The sequence below is a fragment of the Typopeltis vanoorti genome, chromosome 1 (genome assembly GCF_054136105.1).
Source record: "Typopeltis vanoorti isolate ZY-2024b chromosome 1, IOZ_Tvanoo_1.0, whole genome shotgun sequence".
Taxonomy (NCBI): Eukaryota; Metazoa; Arthropoda; class Arachnida; order Uropygi; family Thelyphonidae; genus Typopeltis; species Typopeltis vanoorti.
The window spans coordinates 98,290,816-98,317,171 of record NC_143549.1 but is presented as its reverse complement, the minus strand read 5'-3'; the positions used below and the strand labels follow the sequence as shown (position 1 = coordinate 98,317,171).

Here is a 26,356-nt window from a genome sequence, read left to right as displayed (position 1 = left end):
CCCCCACCTTGTCACTTCAACTAACAAAATTTCTATGATTTCATCCTCAAATAGTGATCATTGCATAGCAATACAATTTCAAAGATCACAAACTTCAAACTCAGACAGTTCTTAATCAAAATGCATGCTTAACTACAATAATAATGAATAGAAAAATGAAAAGAAGACAAAGGATTACAGTTAAAAACTCCTAACATATTCAAAGATTAACACCCCAACCAGCCAGGACGTATATGTGTGTCCAGATAAATCTGGATACAATTCTGCAACACCTATTAAATAACATGGATAAGAAGTGCAAGTTGGTCTCACTATTTAATCCACCTCGGCCGGTAGAGAGGTTAAAATACTACAAGCACGTAACAAACCAAAACTGACTGTATTATACAATGACTTGATACAATTCAGAAGTGCAAGGATAAAAAGCTGCTACTCTCCCAATTCACTGCAACTGTCACCATAATGAATTTTTTCTGCTTGAAAACATTTGTTACAGTGTGAGTTCAATGTAATATAATTAACCTGAAGAGCATTTAAAAAAAAAATCAATATACCTTATCTTTTGGTGAGTCAGAAATAGGGAAGTCCAATAAAGTTCCAGGTGGTGCTTGAATAGAAATTATAATATCATTACCAAAGCACTTACAGAGATCGTCATAGAAAATATATGCTAACTGTCGGCTTTCTGGAACTTCTGTAAATTCATCAATACTTTCTTGAATAAGCTTAATTGAAAGATCCAAGTTCTTTTCCTCTTGTTCTAAAAGCTCCAGTTCTTTCAGATGACATTCACATCGATTTTCAATATCTTTAGCAATCTTTTCAGTTGGTCCACTAATAATAAAGAAAAAAGTTACTATAAAAATTTACTTCAGATTTAATGATCCTCAACTCATCAGAGCAAATGATATTATGGTGAACTCATTCACACAGTATAAAAAAAAAAAAAAGTCTCCAGCATAATAATGAAGAAAATCATTTTCAAATGATATCATTTCTTAATACAAGAAGCAAAATATATATTGATATTTTTTTTTTTTTTGTGTGTGTTAAATCATTATCATTTTTCTAAGATCATCCTTTTCTGGTGCATACTCTCATGGGGCTGATATATACCAACAAGTATGATAGCACAACACTTTTTTTTTATTATATGCAAATTCCACCCAGAAAAGAAAAGTAATCCTATAATGCAATGTTTCTCAACCTTCTTTCATGTGTGCCCCATTTTTTAATATTAGTTTTTGTAGTGCTCCCCCCCCTCCACCTCCTTGCAATTCTCATGTTGAGACACTGACAAAACCATAAAAGTTAGCAAAAAAAAAAAAAAAAAAAGAATTTAAATTTTTAAATATTCATAAAAATTTAAATACGTCATCAGATCTGGCATCACTGCACTGACTGTTGAATTGTATTGGCCTTTCAGAAACATTCGCGATTTCATCACAGGAAGTCTCAAATGTATTGGAAATGTTTTTGCGAGTATAAATAAGGTTTGAAATGGCAAGACTGCAGTAATACTGCAACAGTGACCAATAGTGAGAAACCAATGGTCGGCATTGTTTTACTCCTATTCACAACAACTGTGATGCATGGTATAAAAACAATCTTTTCTAGTGTAAAAACATGGATAAATTTTTAATTGGACGTAAGCAGGCATCTGACAACTGTGGAGTGTCGACATCAACAAATTCAGGTTCACAGAATATCATTCCAAAAGTAAAATCAAGAAAGTATGCAACAGAATATTTAGATTTCGGTTTTACAAACAAAGACTGAAGTAAATGATGAAGAAAGACCACTGTGTGTTATTTATTTGAAAATTTTGGTGGCTAATGGCATGAAACTGAATAAATTTAAGACATTTGGAAACACTTCATAAAGAGTATGTTAACAAACCTCAAGAGGTCTTTGCTGCCAAATTGAAATGTTTTGAAAAGCAAAAATCTAGCACTAAAAAAAGCTTTGTCAGTAAATGAAAAAGCTTTACTAGCATGCATCTTACAAAGTTGCATATAAAATATGCTAGGTGCAAAAAGTCCTGCACTTTTGATTTCACCCTCATCCTTTGATTTCCACTTTATTTGCTTTCTTCACGCCCCCCCCCCCCCCCTTTATGAATTTTGCACCCCCAAAAAAGGGGCGCGAAATACATTTCTCAACCTATGGGTTGAGAATCACTGCTATAATACGTATAGTACCATCAGTACATTTGAGGTTAGATAATCCATAACTTCGATGCTACTCTACAGAAAAAAATTCCACTAAAACTATTTTACTTTGGTCCCAGCAAATTCACCATAATGACAGCTGACTGTATAGCAGAAATATGGTGTAAACAAGAATTGGGATTTAGGTGCACACATGTTAGACAGATTTAGAAACTCATGCAACAAAAGGATCCTATGTTACTATGATTATTATTATTAAGAGAGACTGCTAAGGAGTTCAGAGACTCATCAAGGGAGGCCACATACTATATGCACCAGCTATCATACTTGTTCTTGAATTCATTCACACTGCTTGCGCGCGCGCACGCACGCACACACACACACACACACACACAATATCCAATGGCAATCCATTCCAATCAAACACCATCTATGAGAAAAAAATCTAGATCTCAGCCCTTTCTTAGCAGCATTCATTCCAAGGATGCCCTCTTGTCCTTTCCCCACTTTCCGTAAATTGAAAAATTCCATCAACTGAAATCCTGTATGACCCTTTCAGAAGTTTGTAAGTCTAAATCATATCACCCCTCTTTCTCCTGTTTGCTAGTGTCTGCAGTCTACAAATTCTCAATCTGTCTTCTTAATCAGTATTCAGAATCACCAGGGAAACCAGGAGACCAGACCTACACACTCAATAGTCCAAGTGAGGTCTTATTAAGTCCTTGTAAAGAGGCAAAATGACATCCTTATCTTTATGTGTCAAAGTTTGTTTCAGCATTGCAATTATCTTTCGAGTTGTATTTGCAATCTATGCTACATGGCCCCTGAACTTCAACTTCCTATCTACTAATGCTGTGGGCTGATGTAATAATGCAGTTTAAGATAGTAATTACTCAGAAACTAAATGTGCAACTAGTTTGTCTGAACATTTCATCATATCTTCTACATTCTAAAGTTTATAACAATCATCCTATTAAATATACTATTCTACTTCACAAAAGCTGCAAAATCTTCACTTGTACTGCTATTTTCCACATCTATTCTTAGTAACAATTCCTCTGCTCTTATTAACAGAATTTGATTTGTTTCCTACTCATCTTTCAGGAAAACTATATCCCTCCATTTTTATTCTAACTGTTAAAACAAAGGTGAACTATTAGATAAAAATACTGTGCTGCACACTGTCAAACATGTGACTGACAACTAGAGAGGTTCAGTGATGTTAGAAAAGTCTCACAAGTATTGATCACATCACCTCAGCCATACAAGTGCATGTAGATAACACAAACAGATTTATGATACCTATACCCAGTGATGAGCTATGGAAATTTTAACAAAGGGCTCGCATCGTCGAGAAAAAAAAAAACTTCTAAAGGCTATCATTTTTAAACAAATATTTCATGATCTAAACATGAAATATTTGCACACAATCAACTGTGTTAATTTATAACATAACAAAAACATTTTTTAACTATCAAAATATAATAAGAATGAAATCTTTTATAATCTTTTATAAAACATTTGATTAGCTACTGGCTTTACTATACGATTGGCTACCAGAAGGGAGAAGGGTAATAGCGCACACATTTATTTTATTTCCAAACTTGGGTGCATTCGTTACAAAGGAGTTGAAACAATAATTCCAAATAATCTATACACTGCCGAATAGACTAATTTTTGTTAGGCTACCATATGAGTTTATCGCTTAATATGTTTCAAAAAAGAAATTTTTTGAAAAAATAAAAAAGTAAACAAGAATAAGGGGCTCGCAAATTTGAGAAAAATTTAACAAAGGGCTCGCGCAAGCCCCTTATAGCTCACCACTGCCTATACCTACACCAAAGAGCATGATAATATAATTATCTTTAATCATAGTGATCAAGAACACTGCACACTGGTAACAATGATATATCATATCCATCAAAGAAGTTATCATGGAGGCATTATCATTCTTAAAATTAAAAAGATTTTCGTTCAGAAAGTTAATTAACTTTTATCGAATAAAAAATATTCTATTTTGTCCTTGCCATAGGTAAGTGGGTGATTATTTGTTAAGCCCTGTGTGTGTATAAAGTAATCAAAATCTACTACAACTACTTTATTATAATTAATATTATTATTTGACACCTCCAGGGAGTCCAAAGACTCATCGAGGGAGGGCACCTGCTCTACAACTCAGTCTCTACCACTCAATTCACCAAATGACTACATCTACCGCTGACCACCACTAGTATTTCCACAGATAATCACAAACATCCATGCCCACGGTGGGATTCCTCAATAAAGAGACCTCAATAAAGGTCGAAACTAGTCTGGGTAGTGGCCCTTCCCTTAATGCATAACATTATACATATCCGTAAGGAGATGTGTTTTGCATTATGGGAAATACTGAGATAGGAGTGATGTTCACTTGGTCCACCTTTGCTACAAGTTGCCTGGTGTTGTACTACCCTAGTCCTGAAGATATTTTCAGGCGCAAACTTTGTTTGCTCACACTTGGATAAAGGATTAAACTAAATTTATTATATGTTTAAAATTTAATTCTTAAACTTTACCTCCACTGAATACTGTTTTTGGAATTCTTTACTATAAGACCAATTCCTTCCAGTACATTAGTGATATCATAAATTCGTCTCTTTTGTCGTACAGCTAAAACATCTGATGCCTGAAATGAAAAGATACTAATTTTAAATATATAAACTTAATTTGGTTAATTTAATAAATAATAAAAGCATTTTGAATTAATATACTCAGTATTACAATTTAATATTCTTGCAGAGCTTTTAAACGGTATTCTTAAGTACTGTTTAAAATTTAATTCTTAAATTAACAAATAATATTCATTATTTAATAGCTTGACATTTGCTATCAGCACTCAACTAAATAAATTTATACAGAATAAGTGAGAAATTAGTCAAAATGATGCTGTTCAAACAAATATTAACTTACTAATATGTGAGTTAGGCTAGAAGTACAATAAATGATCAAAGACTAGAAACCACAAATATGAGAAAAGCTAATCTCAGGCAGTATATGATCATTTAAACAGAATGGGATAAGAAACATAAGGAAAGCAGGTTTGATGTCAGAATAACAGGAAAAAGACCCAGAGGAAGACTAAGATCTAGGCAGATTGATGCAGTTTGGCATCTAATGGGCAGGCAATGCACAAATACAGCCTCTCCCTGTCAAGTCAACCTAACCTTCTGGGAATCTTTAGGCATTGGAAGGTCACATATCACTTCACAGACTCCTCATAAGGATGCACACTTCATATATGATTTTGCTAAAATTATAAAGAGGTCATATGCATACAGTATGAATATTAATAGCACAACATCAAAAATCTATTCAAATTCTTGAGTGTTTTAATGCAAAAAAAAAAAAAAAAAAATTAATAATTCAAGAATGGAGTTCTACAAACTAAACAGCAACAGTTAATAAAACACTATTTTATTATATTCTAGGGATACAAGATTGAATATTCTGCCACACTTCATATATTGATTCAGTTTTGCCATGTAGACAAACATTTAGCTGGCTTTGTTTTGACATTACAAATGCAGCATTTCTGCAGAAATCCTCTTTAGAAAATTCACAAAGTTTATTTTGTCCCATGTAAAAATTTGTAATTTGTTTTCATAGTGCTAAAACTTTTTCTAAGCTTCCTTATGACAACCAGCATACTTTTGATAAAGAAGATTCACACCTAATGTTTTTTCATCAATTTGAAGCACACTGCAAAACATGAGGATTCTGTTGATGTACTATATAATGAAATGAAATCAAGTTATTGGAATTTTGTATTCATTTTCTAGCAATGCAACAAATCTTCATGTTTTTCTCTCATAGAACAAGCACCATCTGTGCATGCATTCACTTACTAAATTACACAAATCAAGCTTTGCTTCCCAACATTTATCTTTAAAAATATTATGAAAGTCAATTCCACATGTTCTTCCCATGAGAGTAGCCAAAGTTAGAAGCTCCTTATAACATTGAAAATCTGCAGTTATAATGCGAATATGAAATAAACTTGTGCTGAATCAGTAATATCAGGGGCTCATCTAGGACAATCGAAAAATAAGAATCTTCATTTGAGCAAACTTTTTGAAGTTGTCAGCAGTACTAACACATTGTCATTTGGTTGCAGGTCTTCGTGAAAGTAGAAGCTGTTTGTATTTATGAACTTTATCTGAATTCATATACTACAAATTCAACAATGCACCATTTTATGATTTCCGCACAACTATATGGTGTACCTTTTCTCCCAAGTATATATACCCTACTTTATAAGTTGCTTTGGCAATTTCATTACTTCGTTCTGTTATCACTTGAAATAATTGTTCTTGGTTTTTTTGAAGCTTCATATTTATAAGTAGAGATTTTCTTGGTTCTCCTTCCAATTTTTGTGGTCCTTATGTGTACCATAATACTAACGAGCATTGTATCTTTTCACTGTTGAAATCACAATATCACAAAGTTAAACACACCATCTTATTTTTGACTGCAGCTCTTATTCCTTATTAAATACTATATTATCCTCCTAATTTCTTTTCTTCGTATTTGGCATATTTGAGATAAAGTAAAATTTTTAAAAATTAATAAAAAAAATTAAACAAAAACTTCTATTCATTTAGATTGTTATAAAACAACAATACATACAACAGCTGCATGTGCAAAACTAAACTGTTTCATTTCTCTCTCTTTTTTTTTTTTTTTTTTAGAATTAAGCTGACATCATGCTAAGTGCTCATAGTGGCCTCTAGTAACAAATTAATCTAATATGATAGTACACTAACCATTCAACAATGGATAAGGATGAAATGCTGACAATAGAACAATGTATAGATCAATAATAGCAGTTGATTTTTTAACATTGTGCTTTAAAAATAACGATTTTTAAATATAATTAATTAAAATGCATGCCATTTGAAGAATGTATAATTCGTATAAAGTTAAATATTGCCATCCTTTTAGAACTCTAAAACTGAGTAGCAAGTTTTCACTACAGACATACATCGGTCTTCACAGATGGAATGTTTCAGCACTGTGCCTATCGCACAAGGAATGCACTCAATTAGACCACACAAAAAATTAAACTATTAGAAGACAGCTAGATTAAACTTGATAATATAAATAAGGAAAGATCATTTATATAGGATGGAAAGATATCAGCTACCAAAAGAAGTGGATAAATATAGACTAAAGGGGAAAAGTGAGAGAAAAAGACTAGTTATAAGATGGAGAGACCGTGAAGCTGGAACAGGCAAATACCTAATTCTTGATAAGAAGACCTACAAGAAAACTAAGCCAGCCTGGCTGACTGAGTGGTTAGCATTTCCGCTCTCCAGCCAAAAGGCTGCGGGTTCGAATCCCACTGTGGGCATGGATGTTTGTGATTGTCTGTGGAAAAACTAGTGGTGGTCGGCAGTAGATGGCATTGGTGTAGCTGCGGTCAGTTGGTGGATTGAATGATGGAGATGGAGAGCTGTAAAGTAGGTGCCCTCCCTCCACGAGTCTTTGGACTCCATGGAGGTGTCTCTCCAATCTCACCCAATTCCTCTTGATCATTTCATTACTAATAATCCTGATAACTGTATTCAAATTCTCACTATACCAAACCTGCAGAGACTACAGAAATAGTTTGTTATAACAGATAACTTTCTACAGTGCATTTTTTAACACAGCATTGTACCTATTCAACCTTGGCCACTTTGTACTTATGGTGCTTTGGTTAGGACTTTTCAGTAATTGTCATAGTGAGCAAATTTGTTGTGTAGCAGTGCTTGCTACAGATGACTGCATATGTTGATCTGATTTAGACATATACAAATTTTGAAAGAGATTTAGTTTATAAAGATGAGACAGAGAAAGAAAATTCAGGAAGAGGGAAGAAACTGGTCTGTGTTAAATTTGAATGCTGTAGATTGCACTTTTAAATAGGAAATATCGCAATCTACCATATTTCTCCCCTTCTTATTAGAGGACTAAAGTGGCTTGAAAAAATCATGAAAAGTGTGGTCTCTAGAGCAGATTTTTCAGATTATCTAACTGTTAGCTTGCCCAAGATGTAAACATGAAAATACACATGATTATGACCATTAATTGGTGTAATTCAGAAAGAAACACAAAAAAATATAGAGACAAAAAAAAAAAAAAAAAAAAAAAAACATCAATCCCAACTGTTCAAATCTTCAATCATCCAACCCCTCTTTGATCTGTTCAACCTTCAAAAGATTCAACCCTTGAGCCTTTAAGCTTCTGATTTTCTGCTGGATTACTCCACTTTTGATTTCACTTAGCATCTTTTGACCTAAACGCATATATTTGCTTCATATTATTTTTATTATGACACCTCCAGAGAGTCCAAAGACTCATCGACGGAGGGCACCTACTCTGCAACTCTGTCTCCACCAACAAACTGCAGCCACACGAATGCCATTTACAGCCCACCACCACTAGTATATTTTCACAGACAATCACAAACATCCATGCCCACAGCGGGATTCAAACCCGCAGCCTTTTGGCTGGAGAGCAGATAAGCTTGCCACTCGGCCAACCAGGTCGACAATTAGAAGGATATTGCTACTGTCAGCAGGCCACAAAATTTTATCTAATATTACACTAAAAAGAATCTTACCTTATGCTGAAGAAAATATACATGATTACCAAAACAGGATTCTGAAGAAATAGGTCGACAGTTGACTAAATTTTTCCACTTAGTTAGATAGGAGAAAAAAAATGGGAATATGCAGGTCCATATTTTATTTATAGATTTTAGAAAAGCATAGAGAAAAAAGCATTCATAGAGAAGGCCTTTTGGGAGTATTAGATGAACAAGAAATACCTCATAAGATATGTTTAATCAAAATTATTATTATTATCATTATTATTCAGGCCTCCATGGAGTCAAAAGACTCATCATGGGAGGTCCTTCCTAGGAAACACAAATTCTATCATACTCATTAAACCATTCTTGTTCTCACCACTCCATCAGGCAATGCATTCCATGGTTCACCCACTCTCCATGCAAAGAAATCACTCCTCACCCTCATGCTCTCAGCTTCCTTTTGCAACTTCCAGGGATGGTCCTCTTGTCATTGCTCCTTCCTGCTGTTCCACCAAGCAAACCAAGCAAAAAAAGAACACCCCAGTGTCAATCCTGTAACTACCTCTCAACAGTTTAAAAGTCTCAATCATATCACCTCTCTTTCTTCTATCTACCAAATTCGGCAGTCTACATTCCATCAGCCGATCCTCTTAACTAACATTATACAGTCCTGAAACCATCTTTGTTATTCACCTCTGTACCCTTTCCACAGTTAATTTATCCCCTTCAAATCCTAGGAAACATATTTGAGAACAATAGTCCAAGTGCGATCTACTCACGGTCTTATACAAAGGAACGATAATTTTTTTATCTCTGCAAGTCAGCGTTCTCAGTATTGCAGCAAGCCTCTTGGTTACCTTCACCACCTTTGCAATATGTTCCCTGAATTTCAGTTTTCTATCAATCATCATCCCCAGATCTTTTGTCTCTCCTACTTCCTCCAGTACAGTTCCTCCAATCGAGTATGCAGTCTCCTATCGATGTATCCCAAATTTCAATACTTGACATTTTGCTGCATTAAACTGACACACCCATTCATTTGCCAATCTGTCTAGTTTATTCAAATCCTCTTGCAGGGCTGCTGCATCTGCTCTATTACGAATAACCCTTCCCAGCTTCACATCTCTGCAAACAACTGAATATCCCCACTGCAATACAATGACAATGTCATTGATATAAAGGTTAAACAATACAGGTCCCAGTACTGAGCCCTGTGGGACTAATGGAAATTTTTTCATTTGGCTATGCTACTAATTATAGATTGGGTTTTATCCTTTATCCAAGTGTTAGCAAACAAAGTTTGTGCCTGAAGTACTTTCAGGACTGGGGCAACTCGTGGTAAAGGTAGTATAAGCTCTCATCACTTGCCATAGTATCTCCCACAATGCAAAGCACATCTCCTTGCGGAGATGTATAATGCTATACATTAAGGGAAGTGCTGAAGGGTGTCACACCCTATTAAGGTGTGACACCCTTTGGAAACTCGTATAGGTAAATATGACTTCTCCATTACTTCCACCTTAGTATCACCACCTCTGGGTCTGGCTCCCACTGATGAGACCTCAATAAAGGTCGAAACTGGTCTGGGTAGTGGCCCTTCCCTTAATCCATAGCATTATACATGTCTGAAAGGAGATGCGCTTTGAATCATGGGAGATACTAAGGTAAGTGATGAGAACTTATACCACCTTTACCACGAGTTGCCCCAGTCCTGAAAGTACTTCAGGTGCAAACTCTGTTTGTTAACACTTGGATAAAGGATAAAACCCAAGATATAATTAGCTCTGTGGGACCCCACTTGTAACCTTCTGCCTCCTTGATACTGCCCCACCATACACAACTCTCTCCGATACCTATCAGACAGTCAATCCTGAATCCAATTGGCTAACCCGACATCCAAACCCATTTCCACTATTGACAGCTGAAGCATGGGTATATTATTATTATTACCCCAAGACCTCATGCAGTCAAAGACTCATCTGGGAGGTCCTTTTATCACACACACACACAGCTCATCATACCATGCCTTCAACACATTCAAACTCCTTGCAGACACCACATTCTCAGGCAAGGCATTCCAATCATTCACAACTCTGCATGGAAAAAACCCACCTCTCACTCCACTACTCACACCCTCTTTATAGTTTCCAGGGATGACCTCTGGTTCTCCCCCCAATCTCCCACTATTTTCTGTAGAACCTCTCCAGCATTGATCCTATAACAACCCCTTACTTACCAACTTGTAGGTTTCTATCATATCTCCCCTCTTCCTCCTGTCCACCTCTGCAAGTTGCATCTTCTCAATCTTTCCTCATACTCGACGTTCCACAGGTCAGAAACTACCTTAGTTAATCGCCTTTGGACCCTTTCCAACATCTCTTCATCCGTTTGAAAACCAGGTGACTATATCTGGGCACAATAGTCCATGTGTGGCCTAATCAAAGCCTTATACAATGGAACAAGAATCTCCCTACTTCTACGCATCAATGTCCTCTGCATCATTCCCAGAAGCCTTTGTGTTGTCTTCACAATTTTGGCTATGTGTCCCCTAAATTTCAGATCCTTATCCACTATCACCCCCAGATCTCTTATTTCTTCCACCTCCAACAATATATCCTCACCAAGCATAAATTCTGCAACCTATCTTTGTTTTCCAAATTTTAAAACCTTACATTTTGCAACATTGAACTCACATCTCCATTTCCATGCCCAATCATTCAATTTATTCAAGTCTTCTTGTAAGGCAACAACATCTTCACTACTCTTGATGGTTTGTCCCAGCTCTGCATCATCTGCAAACTGAATATCTCCATCCAAATCTTCACCTATATCATTAATATACAAGTTAAACAGTAATGGCCCCAAAACAGATCCCTGAAGCACTCTACTAGTGACTTTCCTTTTCCTGGATATTACTCCCCCATACACAACTTGTTGATACCTATCAGATAGCCAGTCTCCAATCCAATGCACTAATCTAATATCCAACCCCATCTGCTCTAGTTTGACTATCAATTTATCATGAGATACTCTATTAAAAGCTTTTGCGAAATTCAAGTATATTACTGTGTATCCTTCTCCTCTGTCCAAGGAAGTAGTCACTTTATTGTAATAAGTAAGTAGATTACTAAAACATGACCTCCCTTTAGCAAATCCATGCTGTCTATCAAACATAATACCCTTGTTGTTAACCCAACTCTGGATCCTAGTTCTCACAAGTTCTCCAACAACTTAACCACAACACCTGACACACAGATAGGCCAATAGTTTGATGCTTGAGTTTGCTCACCTCCTTTATGAAGTGGCACAATCTTGCCCTCCTTCCACTCCTTAGGGACTTGACCGAGTGCAAGACTCGTATTAAAAAAATGTCAAGACAGGTGTCAACTCCCTGGCACATTCCTTCAGAATACGTGGTGATACATTATCAAGTCCTACAGTCTTATTAACATCTAGTTTATTCAACTCTCCATACACCTCTTGCTCACTTACAGTCAGTCTCTCCTCCCCATCATCTACTGCTCTCAATCTCTCCATGAAGTCACATTCACAAGATTGAAAGACCTTTATGAATTGCTTATTAAGTATCTCCACCACACATTCTGCAACAGCTGTCTTTATACCATTTTCTCCTTTCAATATCATCCTTCCATAATCATTCTTTCTTTTGCTGGCTACATATCGAAAGAACTCCTTAGGATTCTGTTTGGCTTCATCAGCTAACTGCTGTTCATACCTCTCTTTAGTTACCCTCACCAACCAAGTCACCCTCCTTGCCTGGTCTTTGAAGACCTCATGGAATAGGTTATTTCCACTTCTCTTATGCCGCCTCCACGCGTGCTTAATCTCTTATCCATCTCACACCTACCTTATTTAACGCTGCATTGATCTCTTTTCAAGCTAATTCCTCATTCCATGCTACACCTGCAAGCTGTCTCCTGAGCTCTTCATAATCATCCCCCCCCCCTTGTAGTTCCACATATACCCTTTTCTCACAGAGGTCCTCACTGCTGGCAACCACCTAGGTAATCACCTCATGGTCACTCTCACCAACTGGTGGATGATTTGACACCTCATTTATAATTACATCCTCTGATGAGATGACCAAATCCAAGGCCCTCAATCCTTGCATGTCCTCTGTTACATACTGTCTGTAGCAGAGGACATTTATTTTTGAGGTAGTTATCCCTCAAAAACTCAAAACACTTATTTTCTTTACTTGCAGTTGCTATCTCATCGTTCCAGTCTATATTGCCATAATTAAAATCACCCATTATGATCACCCTTTTCTTATTTGCTTGACTAATTTGTTTTGATTATACCGTTCATTATCACCACCACCATCCACATTACCTAGTCTATAACAACATCCAACCAAGTATTTGATTTCATTCACCTCTATTTCACACCATACTGCCTCAAAACCACTGGCACTATTTCTCTTTTGCATCTCTACTTTGTATGGACATAACTCTTTCTCTATCATCAACAGCACTCCCCCCTCCCTTTTTACCCCTTCTATCCTCACGAAACACATCATCTCTATGTGTTTCGTGAGGATGATATTCCTCACGAAACACAAAAGAGAAGGGTATTCCATCTCTATGAATAGAGATGGAATACCCTTCCATCTCTATTCCTGTCAGGATGTCATCCTCTTCCAACCATATCTCACTTATTTCGACAATCTTTGGGTGAACAGACGCAATTAATGCAACTTTCATCTGCCTTGTTTCTTGTACTTCTAGCATTTGTATACAAACACAACAGCTCATTTCTGGATCTACAGCTAGTTCCACTGATACCACTCACTCGATGTGACTCCCCATGCTCGACTGGGGCAATTTCCATTTCTGCTTATTCATTTTTAAACCCTTTTCAATTCCAACTGTTTCCTCTTGATCCCAGGTCATCCCATTTCTTTCCTGTCTACACATGCTCTCACCTCTCAGAGCATCCACCTTTCTCACGCTGTGTACCCCTGTCCACCCTGAGCCTCCCCGTTTCCCTGCTCCTCTTGCACACCCATTCTCTATACTCATACCACTCACTTCCTCATTCATAACCACCTCTTCAATCTCTCCTGTCTTACTCTCCTGCTCTTCCATAACAATTCCTGCTTGATCTGATTCATTCTCTCTCACTCTACTCACTTCTCTACCTTCTAGCAGCAGTCTCTCCAAGCAACTCGCAAAATAACCACTCAAATGCAGTCTATCGCTCCCATACAGTTCACTTCTTCCTTCAAACTCATTCACACATTAAGGAACTGTACTCCCATCTCCTCACACATTTCAGCCAGCATATCTTTCCAGTTGGCAAATGGAATTTATTATGTTGAAAGTTTATTCCTTTATCCAAGTGTGTGCAAACAAAGTTTGCACCTGAAAGTATCTTCAGGACTGGGGTAAAGTGGTACAACACCAGGCAACTCCTTGCAAAGGTGGAGCAAGCTACCAACACTCCTATCTCAGTATCTCCCATGATGCAAAACACATCTCCTTGCAGATATGTATAATGTTATGCATTAAGGGAAGGGCCACTACCTAGACTAGTTTCGACCTTTATTGAGGTCTCTTCAGTGGGAGCCAGGCCCAAGTGGAGATACCAAGGCAGAAGCATTAGCAAGGTCATCTCCTCCTATAGGAGCTGCCAAACGGTGTGCCACCTGTTTATTAAATTACTCTGGATTTGGAGAAAGATGTTGAAAGTTTATTTTTCACTTGGTCAGACTATAATAAATTTAGTTTAATCCTTTATCCAAGTGTGTGCAAACAAAGTTTGCGTCTGAAAGTATCTTAATAAAAAGGTGGCACACCGTTTGGTAGCTCCTATAGGAGGAGATGACCTTGCTAATGCTTCTGCCTTGGCATCTCCACTTGGGCCTGGCTCCCACTGAAGAGACCTCAATAAAGGTCGAAAGTAGTCTAAGTAGTGGCCCTTCCCTTAATACATAACATTATACATATCCGCAAGGAGATGTGTTTTGCATTATGGGAGATACTGAGATAGGAGTGTTGGTAGCTTGCTCCACCTTTGCAAATAGTCGCCCGGTGTTGTACCACTTTACCCCAGTCCCGAAGATACTTTCGGGCACAAACTTTGTTTGTACACACTTGGATAAAGGATTAAACTAAATTTATTATGGAATTTATTATTTTTATTATTATTTGTGAACCTCCATGGAGTCAACAGACTCATCATGAGAGGCCCACTCAACTAGCAACATGTCTATGATAATGAGCAATGAAGTTATTTACACTACCTGCACTCACAATACACCCAGGCAATGCACTCACTAAAAAATCTACTGCTCACACCCTTCTTCCCCACGTTTTTATACAACTTCCACGGATGACCTCTCGTTCTTCCCATCTTAACATCCACTCCTTTTATAATTTCTTCTGGATTAATCTGATAGAATCCCTTAACCTACTTGATGGTGTCTATCATATCTCCTCTTTTCCTCCGATCCACCAACCTCTATAATCCAACTGCCACTGCCTTCAAGTATCTCTTGGAATACTGATTACTTGAAATAATAAAATTAGCACAGAAATAAAAGGTAGAATACATGCCTCCAATAGATCTTATTCACTATTTTTCAAAATTCTATCAAGCAGAGTTAAAGCAGAAATATACAGGACAATCATCAGACCTTGTTTTATATGGAAGAGAAACCTGGAGCATAACAGACCAAAATGCAAACATTTTGCAAATCTTTGAAAATAAAATTCTCAGAAAAGTATGGATCTGTAAGTGAATGGAGAAGAAGACGACATAATCTAGAACTATATGAACTGTATAGATTCCTACTTTTAGCTGATGAAATCAGAGCCAAAGCCAAGAGTTCCAAATGGGAGATACCACCTGCATCTGAGGAACGTTTGCATTAACATTTCTGGCAAAAGCAAGTAGAACATCCTATGGAGTGATGAAGCACATTTTTATGAATTTACATGAAAATGTGTTTCATGTAAATACTCAAAACTGCTGCATGTGGGCTACAGAGAATCGCAATGCATTTCAACAAGTTCCCTTGCATTCACAGCATGGATAGGATTTACAGCCAAGTTCATTATCAGGACAGCTTTCTTCGAAGAAATCCATGAAATCAGACCTGGAACCTGCATTATCAGAACATAATCGAGCAGGCTTGTTATCCCATGTTTCAGTGTAACAAATCCAATGCATTTGTCACCCTGTTATAATAAGTAAGCAGATAAGTAAAACTATCCTCCTTTAATAAACACATGCTGATCATCGGAGTATTTTTCTGTTTTATCAACCCAATTCTGAATCTTGGTTCTAACTAATCTCTCTGGCACTTTAACCGCAACTCCAGCCACAGACACACAGACAGACAGACAGACACACACACACACACATATATGCATGCACACAGACTGGACTATAATTCAAAGCCTTAGTCTTATGTTAAAGGTATCAAGAAATTAAATACTTGTACTTGGTTTTAATCCTTTTCCGAAGGAAGCAAAACAATGTTTTGCGCATGAAATATATTCACATCTGAGCTACTTGTATATAGAGGCTAATGATTTCATATCACTTGCCTTGGTATATATATATCCCATAATGCAAAACACACTCCCCTTTCAGGAGTGTAAAATGGTATGCATAATGGGAAGGGTCAGGAGTGAATATATTTCACGTGCAAAACATTGGTTTGCTTCCTTGGGAAAAGGATTAAAACCAAGTACAGGTAACCCTCATATAAAGCAGATGTTAGGTTCCATAGAAATGCCACGTTATATAAATTGCGTTATGCGAGACTCAGATGACATAGAAAAAGTAGGGTTATCTTCCGAAATTGTTTTTTTTTTTAAATTATATAAACAACAATGACATATCGAAGAAAAAATTTTTATATTTTATAATTCAGGTAATTCATGTAAGTTAAGAAAACATAAACTATGAAACAAATACATAGTATAAAATTATAAAAATTACATATTGTACATAAACTTAAAAGTAATTCTATCTTTGGAAACTGAATCCAGATTGCACTCCAAAGAAATTTTCTTTGGAGTGAAATCTTCTATTCAAATCATTAGAAATTTCTCCATTTTTTCTATTAGAATATCGTGTACACGAGCAACGCACTTTGCACTTACCGTTGCCCCAGCAATAACACTTTCTCGGATTTTGTGTTCATTTTGTTTGATTGTTCGAATTGTTGATTCATTTAAATTCAACATCCATACAACAGCTCTTGGTTTTTCTCCATTTTTCAACCAATCCATGATTTCAATTTTTTCTTCGTGAGAAATGAATTTTCTTTTCAATGTTGGTTTTTCCCTTTCGTTGCAGTTTGTGGCCATTGTATGTAACTCACCAGAAAATAAAGTGCTCAGCTTGAGATTGATACATTTATGATTTTTAATGCGCTTTCCTGGCAGAAAACGAAGACAATTTTCTACAATAAACTTTATATGATAAACAATTGACGTACATGTGTAGTAAAGGATATTTCCCCTAAAATAAATTCACTACTTATAACTACATGCAGAATATGGGCACACACAAATTTAACGAACATAAAATTTGATTTTTAAGTTGCACGGTGAAAAACATGAAAAGATAAAAGGTTACTACAATTTGTAGACCATGTTTTTATCGAAACCGCGTTGTATAAGTACCGCATTATATGAGGATTACTACAATTTGTAGATTGCTTTATATTGAAACCGTGTGTTGTATAAGTACTGTGTTATACGAGGGTTACCTGTATATAATTTCTTGGTATCTTTAATGTATAATAAACCCAACGTAAAAAACTTTCTACGAGCTTTAGTCTTATCGCCTCCCTTATGAATCAGAACAATTTTTCCCTCTTTCCACTTCTTTAAAACTTGGCACAGTACAAGACTCATGCTAAAAAGATATGTAAAAGTTGCTGCTATCTCCCTGGAATGATCCCTCAAACACATGAAATATCAAGTCCTACAACCTCATTAATACCAAGTTTATTCAATTCCTCACATACCTCCTGCTTGCTTCCTAACAGTACCTCCCTCTCCCTTCCCACTGCATTCAAGTTCTGCATGATGTCACATTCACAAGAATGAAATACCTTTATTACTTGCTCATTAAATATCTTAACTATATCCTCTGCAGCGATTATCATTCCACCATTTTCACTAATCAATGTCATGCTTCCCTAATCATCCTTTCTTCTATTAGCCACATATCAAAAAAAAAAACTCTCTAGGATTTTTTTTTGGCCTCATTAACTAACTGCTGCTCATACCGCACTTATACTACCCTTATCCAGCAAGCTGTCTTCCTTGCATGCTCTTTGTACTCCTCATGCAACTGGTTGTTACCAGTCATCTTGCGCTTCTTCAATAATAACTTCTTCCAGACTATATACCTTACTTCTTTATTTATCCAGTTCACACCTGCTCTATTTAACCTCTTGACCTTCAGAATACATTCTGATAGTTCCAACACCAGATAGTTCTTGAGCAGGGCTCAAGCAGCATTGATATCCTTTCCATCCAGTTCCTCATTCCAAGTTATTGCTGCAAGTTGTCTTCCAAACTTTTCACAATTACCAGTCTTCTAATTCCACATACATCCCTTACTAACAGAAGTCCTCATATGGCTGGCCACCCTGCAAGTGATCATCTCAGTCACTCTCACCAATTGGCAGAAGATTTCATACCCCCATTTTTAATATCATCACCTGATCAGATGATCAAATTCAATACCCTTGATCCTTGTGTATCCTATGTTACATACTGCCTGAAGTAACTCTCTCAAAAACTCCAGAAATTCATTCTCTTTGTCTCCAAGATACAGTTTCTTCATTCCAATCTATATTACCATAATTAAAGTCACCCACAATGATTATTCGTTTCTTGCTAACCAGACTAATTTGCTTATACATTTCCTTCTCACCACTTTCCAACATTACCAGATTTAGAGCAACACCAAACTAAACATTTCATCCTGTTCACTTCTACCTTATACCGCACTGCTTCAAAACTGATGCCACTATTTGCCCCTTGGAAATCTGCCTTAAATGGCACAACTCATCTGCTACTATCAACAGTACTCCTCCTCCCTTTCTTCCCTGTCTCCATGAAAAATATTATAACTGCCCTGTCACGATATCAACCGCGTCTAACCATGTCTCACTTATACTAACAATTTTGAAGCAAATAAAGTCAATCAATGCAACAATTTTGTTCCCCTTATTTCGAATAATTCTGGCATTAATATACAAACAACAATTCATTTTGGTTCTACAAATCCTACTGACATCACATTCACATCTAAGAAGTGATGTCTTATTGCCATCACTTCTCACATGACTCTTTAATACCTTCCCCAGTCACTTTCTCCATTTTACCATTCTACATCTTTCCTCATACCCAAACTCTCCCATCCCCCTCTCAGACCACCACGATCCTTTTTTGCCTACTATTCATTTCTGAATCCAGCATCCACACTTTTCATAGTGTCTCCCTATCCACCCTGACTCCCCCATTTGTGTTGTGTTTCCACCCTCTCAACCATTTTACTTATAACACTCACCTCACCTCTCCATTCACAAACCTCCCTATCCTGCTTTCTTACTCTTTCATATTACCTTACACCACCTGAGATCTATTCATTACAGTCACTACCACTCCTTCCAGCAACAATCTGTCCATCTGACTTAGGCCAAAACCATTTAAATGCAGTCCATCTTCTTTACGCAGTTCTATCCATTCCTCAAATTCATTCCACACATTCACAAAATGCACTCCTTTTTCCTCACACAGCTACATTAACATAGCATCCATAATCATTGCTTCACCTTAATTCATCACTATCATACTTGGGCAACACACTACTTTTCCTACCAAAGTGTTATCTTCTATTAAACAATCTCCTGATATCCAATCCAACATTTTCCTTCTTCTCATTCAAATTACTCATCCCTATGACTACCACCAACTTTTTTTTGTTTGCTTATTCTTCATGTCAAATGCTTCAATCACTCTGTTCATTCTATCTCCAAGAAAATAAACCTTATGCACCTTCTTATTCACTACACTTTTAATAATAAAATCTCCATAGAGAGCTACTCTAGAACTTTTTTTTTGTCAAAGTCTTTTGATCACCGAGTTTAGGTAGGGGTACTTTAATTTGAAACACCATGTGTGTGTGAGAGAGAGAGAGAAAACAGTGCTTGTCTATTTCCCAACCTAATGTAAACGTTGTGCTATTTTTTCTTTCTATTTATAAAGCCTGCTTGGTTACTGCACCTTTGAAATACTGTTATTCTAATTAGCAGTGCGCGCGTTCTTTCTTGTAAACTTTCTTGCTTATACTATTGCGTACTATGTTTATCTACCTTTCGCACTACGAGTCTTATGCCTATTGATACTAGAAAATTTATTTGAGACTGCACCACTAATATCTTTTAACTGGCATAAAACTCAGTAATACGGCCGGTTGATTTCTCGGTTGATGCTTCAGCTATCTCACTTGGTTTCCTGCTCATCCGATAATTTTTTTTTTAGGAACAGTGCATTGTAAAAGAAACAATCGGGCGGCACTCTATTGATATATAATTGAAACACATTTATTTACATTAAAAATAAAGTACATTAAATAAGCAATAGGGAGGTTACTCTCTCTCTCTCTCTCTCTACCTATCCTTTTGGTATAAAGAAATAAACTTTCTCTTTTCAATATTAAATGATTAAACAATATATATATATATTAGCCATGCAAGCTCCCAAACAGTTTTTTCGATATGCTGCAAGTAAAAGAAAAAATGTATACGGCAGAATGATTTTAAGGAATGCTGATGGTAGGGATTATCTATATCAACTGAATTAGATGATATAATGGAATTACTGAGCGAGTACTTTGTAAGAGTATATCATTCAGGTGGTGATATTGCAGGAATGAAAGATCCAACAGGTTATACGGGAACTGAGGTGAATGAAATGGAGTTGAATACTAAATTACAAAACCTTAATGTGAATACATCTGTGGGTTTGGATGGTATACTAGCTCGGGTCTCACGTGAAGCGGCAAAAAAATTGTCAGTGCCCTTGACCATTTTGTTTAATTTGAGTCTTGGGTCTGAGTTATTCCCGAGGGGGTGGAAAGAGAGGAAAATAGTACCACTGCATAAGGGAGGTTCCAAGACTGCTGTTGCAAATTATCGATCGATCAGCACATCAGGAGTTATTGTCAAGGTTTTGGAGAAAGTAGTCAAGAGAAGAATACAGGAATGGATAGATGATAACGGGATACTGTATGGGGGACAGCATGGTTTTGTGAGGGGTAGATCATGCCTCACTAACTTGCTCACATTTTATAACACAGTGACGACTGAGCTGGATAATGGGTTTACAGTCATACTGCTGGATCTTGCTAAGGCTTTGACAGGATACCACATGGAATTCTAATCAGCAAACTGCAGCATATGGGGATGGATATAGGGTTGGTGAGATGGATAGGAGGGTGGTTGACGGACAGATATCAGAGTAGTTCATTCAAGAGTAGAGTCTAAAAGACGGCCTGTGACTAGTGGTGTGCCGCAGGGTTCTGTTCTTGGACCACTACTATTTAATTTGTTCATTAATGATATCAGAAAGGATCTGAGAGGAACTATTCATTTGTTTGCTGATGATGCAAAGTTGGGTAGAGCAATAGTGAATGCACATGATGTCAAAATTTTGCAAGATGATTTGGATAGATTGAGGAAACTGGGCTAAGGAGAATGGATGTCAATTTAATGTGGCAAAGTGTAAGGCTATGCATTTTGGGGTGAAAAGATTAAGCAGCAGTATATCACATTGGTGGAACTGTACTCCAGGAGATTGACAAAGCCAGGGATTTGGGTGTGTTGGTGGATAGGGAGTTGAAGTTTAGGGGGCACATTGCAAAAGTGGTGGCTAAATCAGCTCAACAAATCACTTGGTTACTGAAGAATACTTTGACAAGCAGAGAAAAGCAAGTTATTGTTCCTTTGTATCGAGCCGTGATAAGACCCCATCTTGACTACTGTGCCCAGATCTGGTCACCAAGGTTTCTTCTTGATGGGGAGGAGGTAAAGAGTATCCAGAGACAAGTGACCAAGATGATAGCAGGTCTATGGAATGAACCTTATGAGAACAGGTTGAAGATTTCTGGGTTGCAGACATTGGTTGATAGGCAGAAGAGGGGTGATATGATTGAGACATTCAAATTACTGAAGGGTTTCTCTAAGATTAATTCAGAAGATATTTTTCAGAACAGGTCTGGTGGTGGGAGGACTAGGGGCCATCCGTGGAAACTGGGCAAGAGTGTGGTTAGCAAAGACGTTAGAACTAGGTTTTTTGCATGGAGAGTGGTGAATGAGTGGAATAAGTTGCCAGAGTCTGTTGTGGATGCCATGACTGTGAGTGTATCCACACAGTATCTATCAAGGCAAGGTGTGATAGATACTATGTTGAAGCTGAATAGATGTTGACATGATCTTTAGGGCCTCCCTTAATGAGTCTAAGGACTCTCCTTGGAGTTGCCCCTAATAATAATAATATTTACTCTGTTACTTCTCTGCTTAAGAAAACCATATTGCCGAGGCTAATTTACTCATAAAGAGATTAACTAGCTATGGGAAGTTATCTTACAATTTATATTCCAGTTAACAACTCAGAGGACTCTAGAGATTAGCTAGTTATCTTACAATTTATATTCCAGTTAACAACAAATCAGAGAACCCTCTTATAGATATTTCTTATTACTATTTCTTATCGGTTCATCTATGACATATCTCCTAGATATACAAAAAGAATGTACATTAAAGGTCTGAACACACTTACGGAGGCTCTTTGTCACGACACCTTCCAAAAGTCTTGCATCAAAGTCTCTGTGATTTTTCTTTCACCTCAGGTCTTGCTTCAGGGGACTTTTCATCAGAGTATTAGCAATTCCTGGACTGCAATTTTCCCGGTACTCAAAAGCTCAGGCAAGAAGCATTATAGGCTTGAAGATCATTCTGCAGCTTTTGGCTTCGGTTGACTTCACAATTTTTTTTTTCTGGTGTGGGTTCGCCATAAAGTCTGTTTCTCTGGGTCAGTATGCTTCTGGTTCTCCACTGACTGCCTCTGGCTCTCTTTGGTAACAGCGCTTCGCCTCTCCTGCTTCAGTAATTGGACCTCGCCTCCTCTCGACTGCCTCTGGTTCTCTGCCGAAAACTGCCCTCGATGTTCTCTGCCGAAAACTGCCCTCGATGTTCTCTGCCGGAAACTGCCCACAATGTTCGGCTCAGGTCCTCTTTTACAACTAAGGGTTGTAAAAGAGGACCTTATAGCTCACCACTCGGGCAAGCCCCTTATAGCTCACCACTGTTTACAACTAAGGGTTGTAAACAGTGGTGAGCTATAAGGGGCTTGCCCGAGCCCTTTGTTAAATGTTTCTCAAATTTGCAAGCCCCTTGTTCTTCTTGTTTACTTTTTCAAAAAAAAAAAACATGTTTTGAAATATATTAAGCAACAAACTCATACGGTAACCTAACCAAGTGATTTTATTAAATAAAATATTAGTTACTGTTTCTACCATTTTACAAATAAGAATTCACTTTTGGTAATCGCATATAAATAAATAGGATTATAAAATAATGCCCCTTGATTGGTTCCGTTGATTATCACTTCAAGTATAAAAACAAAGAGAAATATAACGTACTTCAATATTATTGTTTTTAGATAATATTTATTTATTATTTATATATTGATTGTCATAAAAAACTTCTATCGCAAACAAAAGAAATTTATTTTGTTTATAAAAAATGTGGACTATTTCATATGTGTGATTATAAAAGATTTTTTTCTTATTATATTTTGATAGTAAAAAAAAGTTTTTCTTATGTAAGATAAATTAACATAGATGATTGTGTGCAAATATTTCATGTTTATATCATGAAATATTGGTTTAAAAATGATAGCCTTTACAGGTTGATTGTCCCTTCATACTTTTTGATTGGCATTTGTACACAAGCTGTATTAATGAAAGTTTCTGTGTGAAATACGGCTTTTTTTTGCTCGACGATTGCGAGCCCTTTGTTAAAATTTCCATAGCTCACCACTGGTCGTAAACTCCAAAGAAATCGGCAGTTCTCCTTGATCCTTTTGTTAAGGCCAGACCGTTCTTTTTTTTTTTTCCTCCATGCACTCTTTTTTCCTTCTCTTGTCAGGCAGTGGAAACTTCTCTGAAACTAGCACACCTCTTTGATACTAGCTTTGAAGGTGTTCATGCGCAGAGCTTACAAACAACTTTCTTACACACTTAATCATAAACAACTTTCCTGTGCTCTTATACATAGCTATTATACATTATACAAAGTTCCGATAGCAAAGTATTGCCTTTGTTTTTGACATTCTAGAAACTTTAGTTAAAACTGTAAATACAATCAATTCCCACAGGGTTATTTACATTAATATTTAACATACAATACATAGAGACAAAACAAGGTTATCTTTTGTAGCTTTCTCATTAGACTTGACCTCTGTTAAAATTGATGTAAAGCGCTTTGGTATTTTTAAGCTACATAGTTTTACACTAATACTTAACATTGCAGTTTCCAAGGATTGAATGTCTTGGTTGGATGGCCCCAACCAACAACAACAACAGACCTGTCTAAAAAATTACCTCCGTATTAATTTTGTAAATCCCTTCAGAAATTTGTCTCAATATCATCCCTTTTCTGCTGTCAACCAATTTCTATAATCTACAAATCTTCCACCTGTCCCCCATAAGATTCCTTCTAGACCTGCTACCATCTTGGTCACTTGTGTCTAGATCCTCTCCACCTCCTTCTCATCCCCAAGAAACTCAAGTCACCAGATCTGTGTACAGTAGTAAAGATGGAGTCTTATCAAGACTCTATAAAGCGGTATAATAACCTGCTTGCCTATGCTCATCAGCCACTTGTGTAATATGCCCTCTAAACTTTAACTCCATATCCATTAACACCCTCAAAATCCTTGACTAAATCAATTTCCTGGAGTACGGTTCCATCAATGTGGTACACAGCCAGTAATCTTTTCATTCCCAAACCACGTATCCTTATACTTTGCCACATTAAACTGACATCCATTCTACTTTGCGCAAAATTTTGACATCATCTTTATCAATTATTGTTCTACTCAGTTTTGCATCATCAACAAACAACTGAATATCTCCTATATTCAGAACAGTAGTCACAGGCCTTCTACTGGACTCTACTCCTGAATAAACTACGGTCTGTTAAGTGGGAAGTAATGGTAGACTGCATACCTAGAATATCTCCATCAACTGCCCTCTTATCCATCTCACTAACCTATATCCATCCCCATGTGCTGCAGTTTATTAATTAGAATTCGATGCAGTATCCTGTCAAAAGCCTTTGCAAAGTCCAGAATTTACAGTAAACATTTACTGTAAACCCATTACTTTTATCCAACTCAGCTGTCACTGTATAAATAGAAGCAAGTTACTGAAGCATGACCAACCTATCACAAAACCATTTTCCCATATAGAATTTCTTTTCTGTCTGTCCATTCCTGTATTTTACTCTTGACCAATTTCTCCAGCCTGACTATGACTCCTGATATGTATTGTCAGCAATGTGCTATATCAGTCTTGGAATCCCCTATATGCAACGGAACTATTTTCCCCTATTTTCATCTCCTTGGGACTAACCCAGAGCTGAGACTTAGATTAAACAATGTGGTCAAATGCACTGCCAAGTCCTTAGCACCTTTCGTAAAACTCAAGCTGATATATCATCTAATCCCATAGTTATATTCATATCAAGGTTCTGTAATATACTATGCACCTGCAATTCATTTACCTCAGTTTCCATGTAAGCCTTTGCTTCTCTTGTTACTACAATATCTCCACATCACATGGATGATATACTCTTGCAAAGTGTTTACTTAAATATTCTATTATTTTGCCTGATTCAGTTACCTTCCTACCTTCTGCATTCATTTAAATCATTCTGCCATGAATATTCTTCCTTTTACTTGAAACATACCTTTGGCCTGTACTGCTAATTTCCTTTCATACTCCGTTTTTGCCTTTCCTACCACACTGGTTACCCTTCTAGCCTGTGCTTTGTACCACTTATGTGCCTGCCAATCACTTTTCTCCTCTAATTCCATCCAGAAATTTTTCTTTTTTTGTAGCTTCAGCTTAATGATGATATTCATCCATTTAATTCCCACTTGATTTATTCTCCTGACTCTAGGTATACAGTCTACTATTACTTCCTTCAAACACTTCTTTACTGCTTCCCATGCACTATCAACATACATCCAGCCCATGCAAACAATCTCCCACATCCCAGGTCAAGACCATATAATCACTCTCACTGATTGGTGACAATATGGTAAAATCATTGTTATAGTTATATGCATTGGTTATATTCTCTGATGCAATTACTAGATTTAGCATTCTCAAACCTCTAGTACATTCCATGACATGCTGTTTCAGGTAATTATTCATTAGTAGCTACATAAATTCCATTTCTTTCCACCCATATGTCCTTTCCTTCTTCCACTCTATGTTCCCATTGTTG

The 26,356-nt window shown here is 36.8% G+C and overlaps 1 protein-coding gene across 3 annotated transcripts in view; it reads right to left on the bottom strand.

The window, feature by feature from the left end:
* LOC150110247 (transcription factor E2F5-like) overlaps positions 1-26,356 on the bottom strand; it is a 152,762-nt gene that overhangs the window by 122,916 nt on the left and 3,490 nt on the right. For all 3 annotated transcript variants that reach the window (XM_090392363.1, XM_090392372.1, XM_090392382.1), the window contains exons 2-3: positions 4,727-4,836; positions 555-834 (exon numbers count right to left, since the gene is read on the bottom strand). In XM_090392363.1, the coding sequence (XP_090248489.1) occupies positions 555-834; positions 4,727-4,836 (390 nt within the window). The remainder of the gene's footprint in view (positions 1-554; positions 835-4,726; positions 4,837-26,356) is intronic.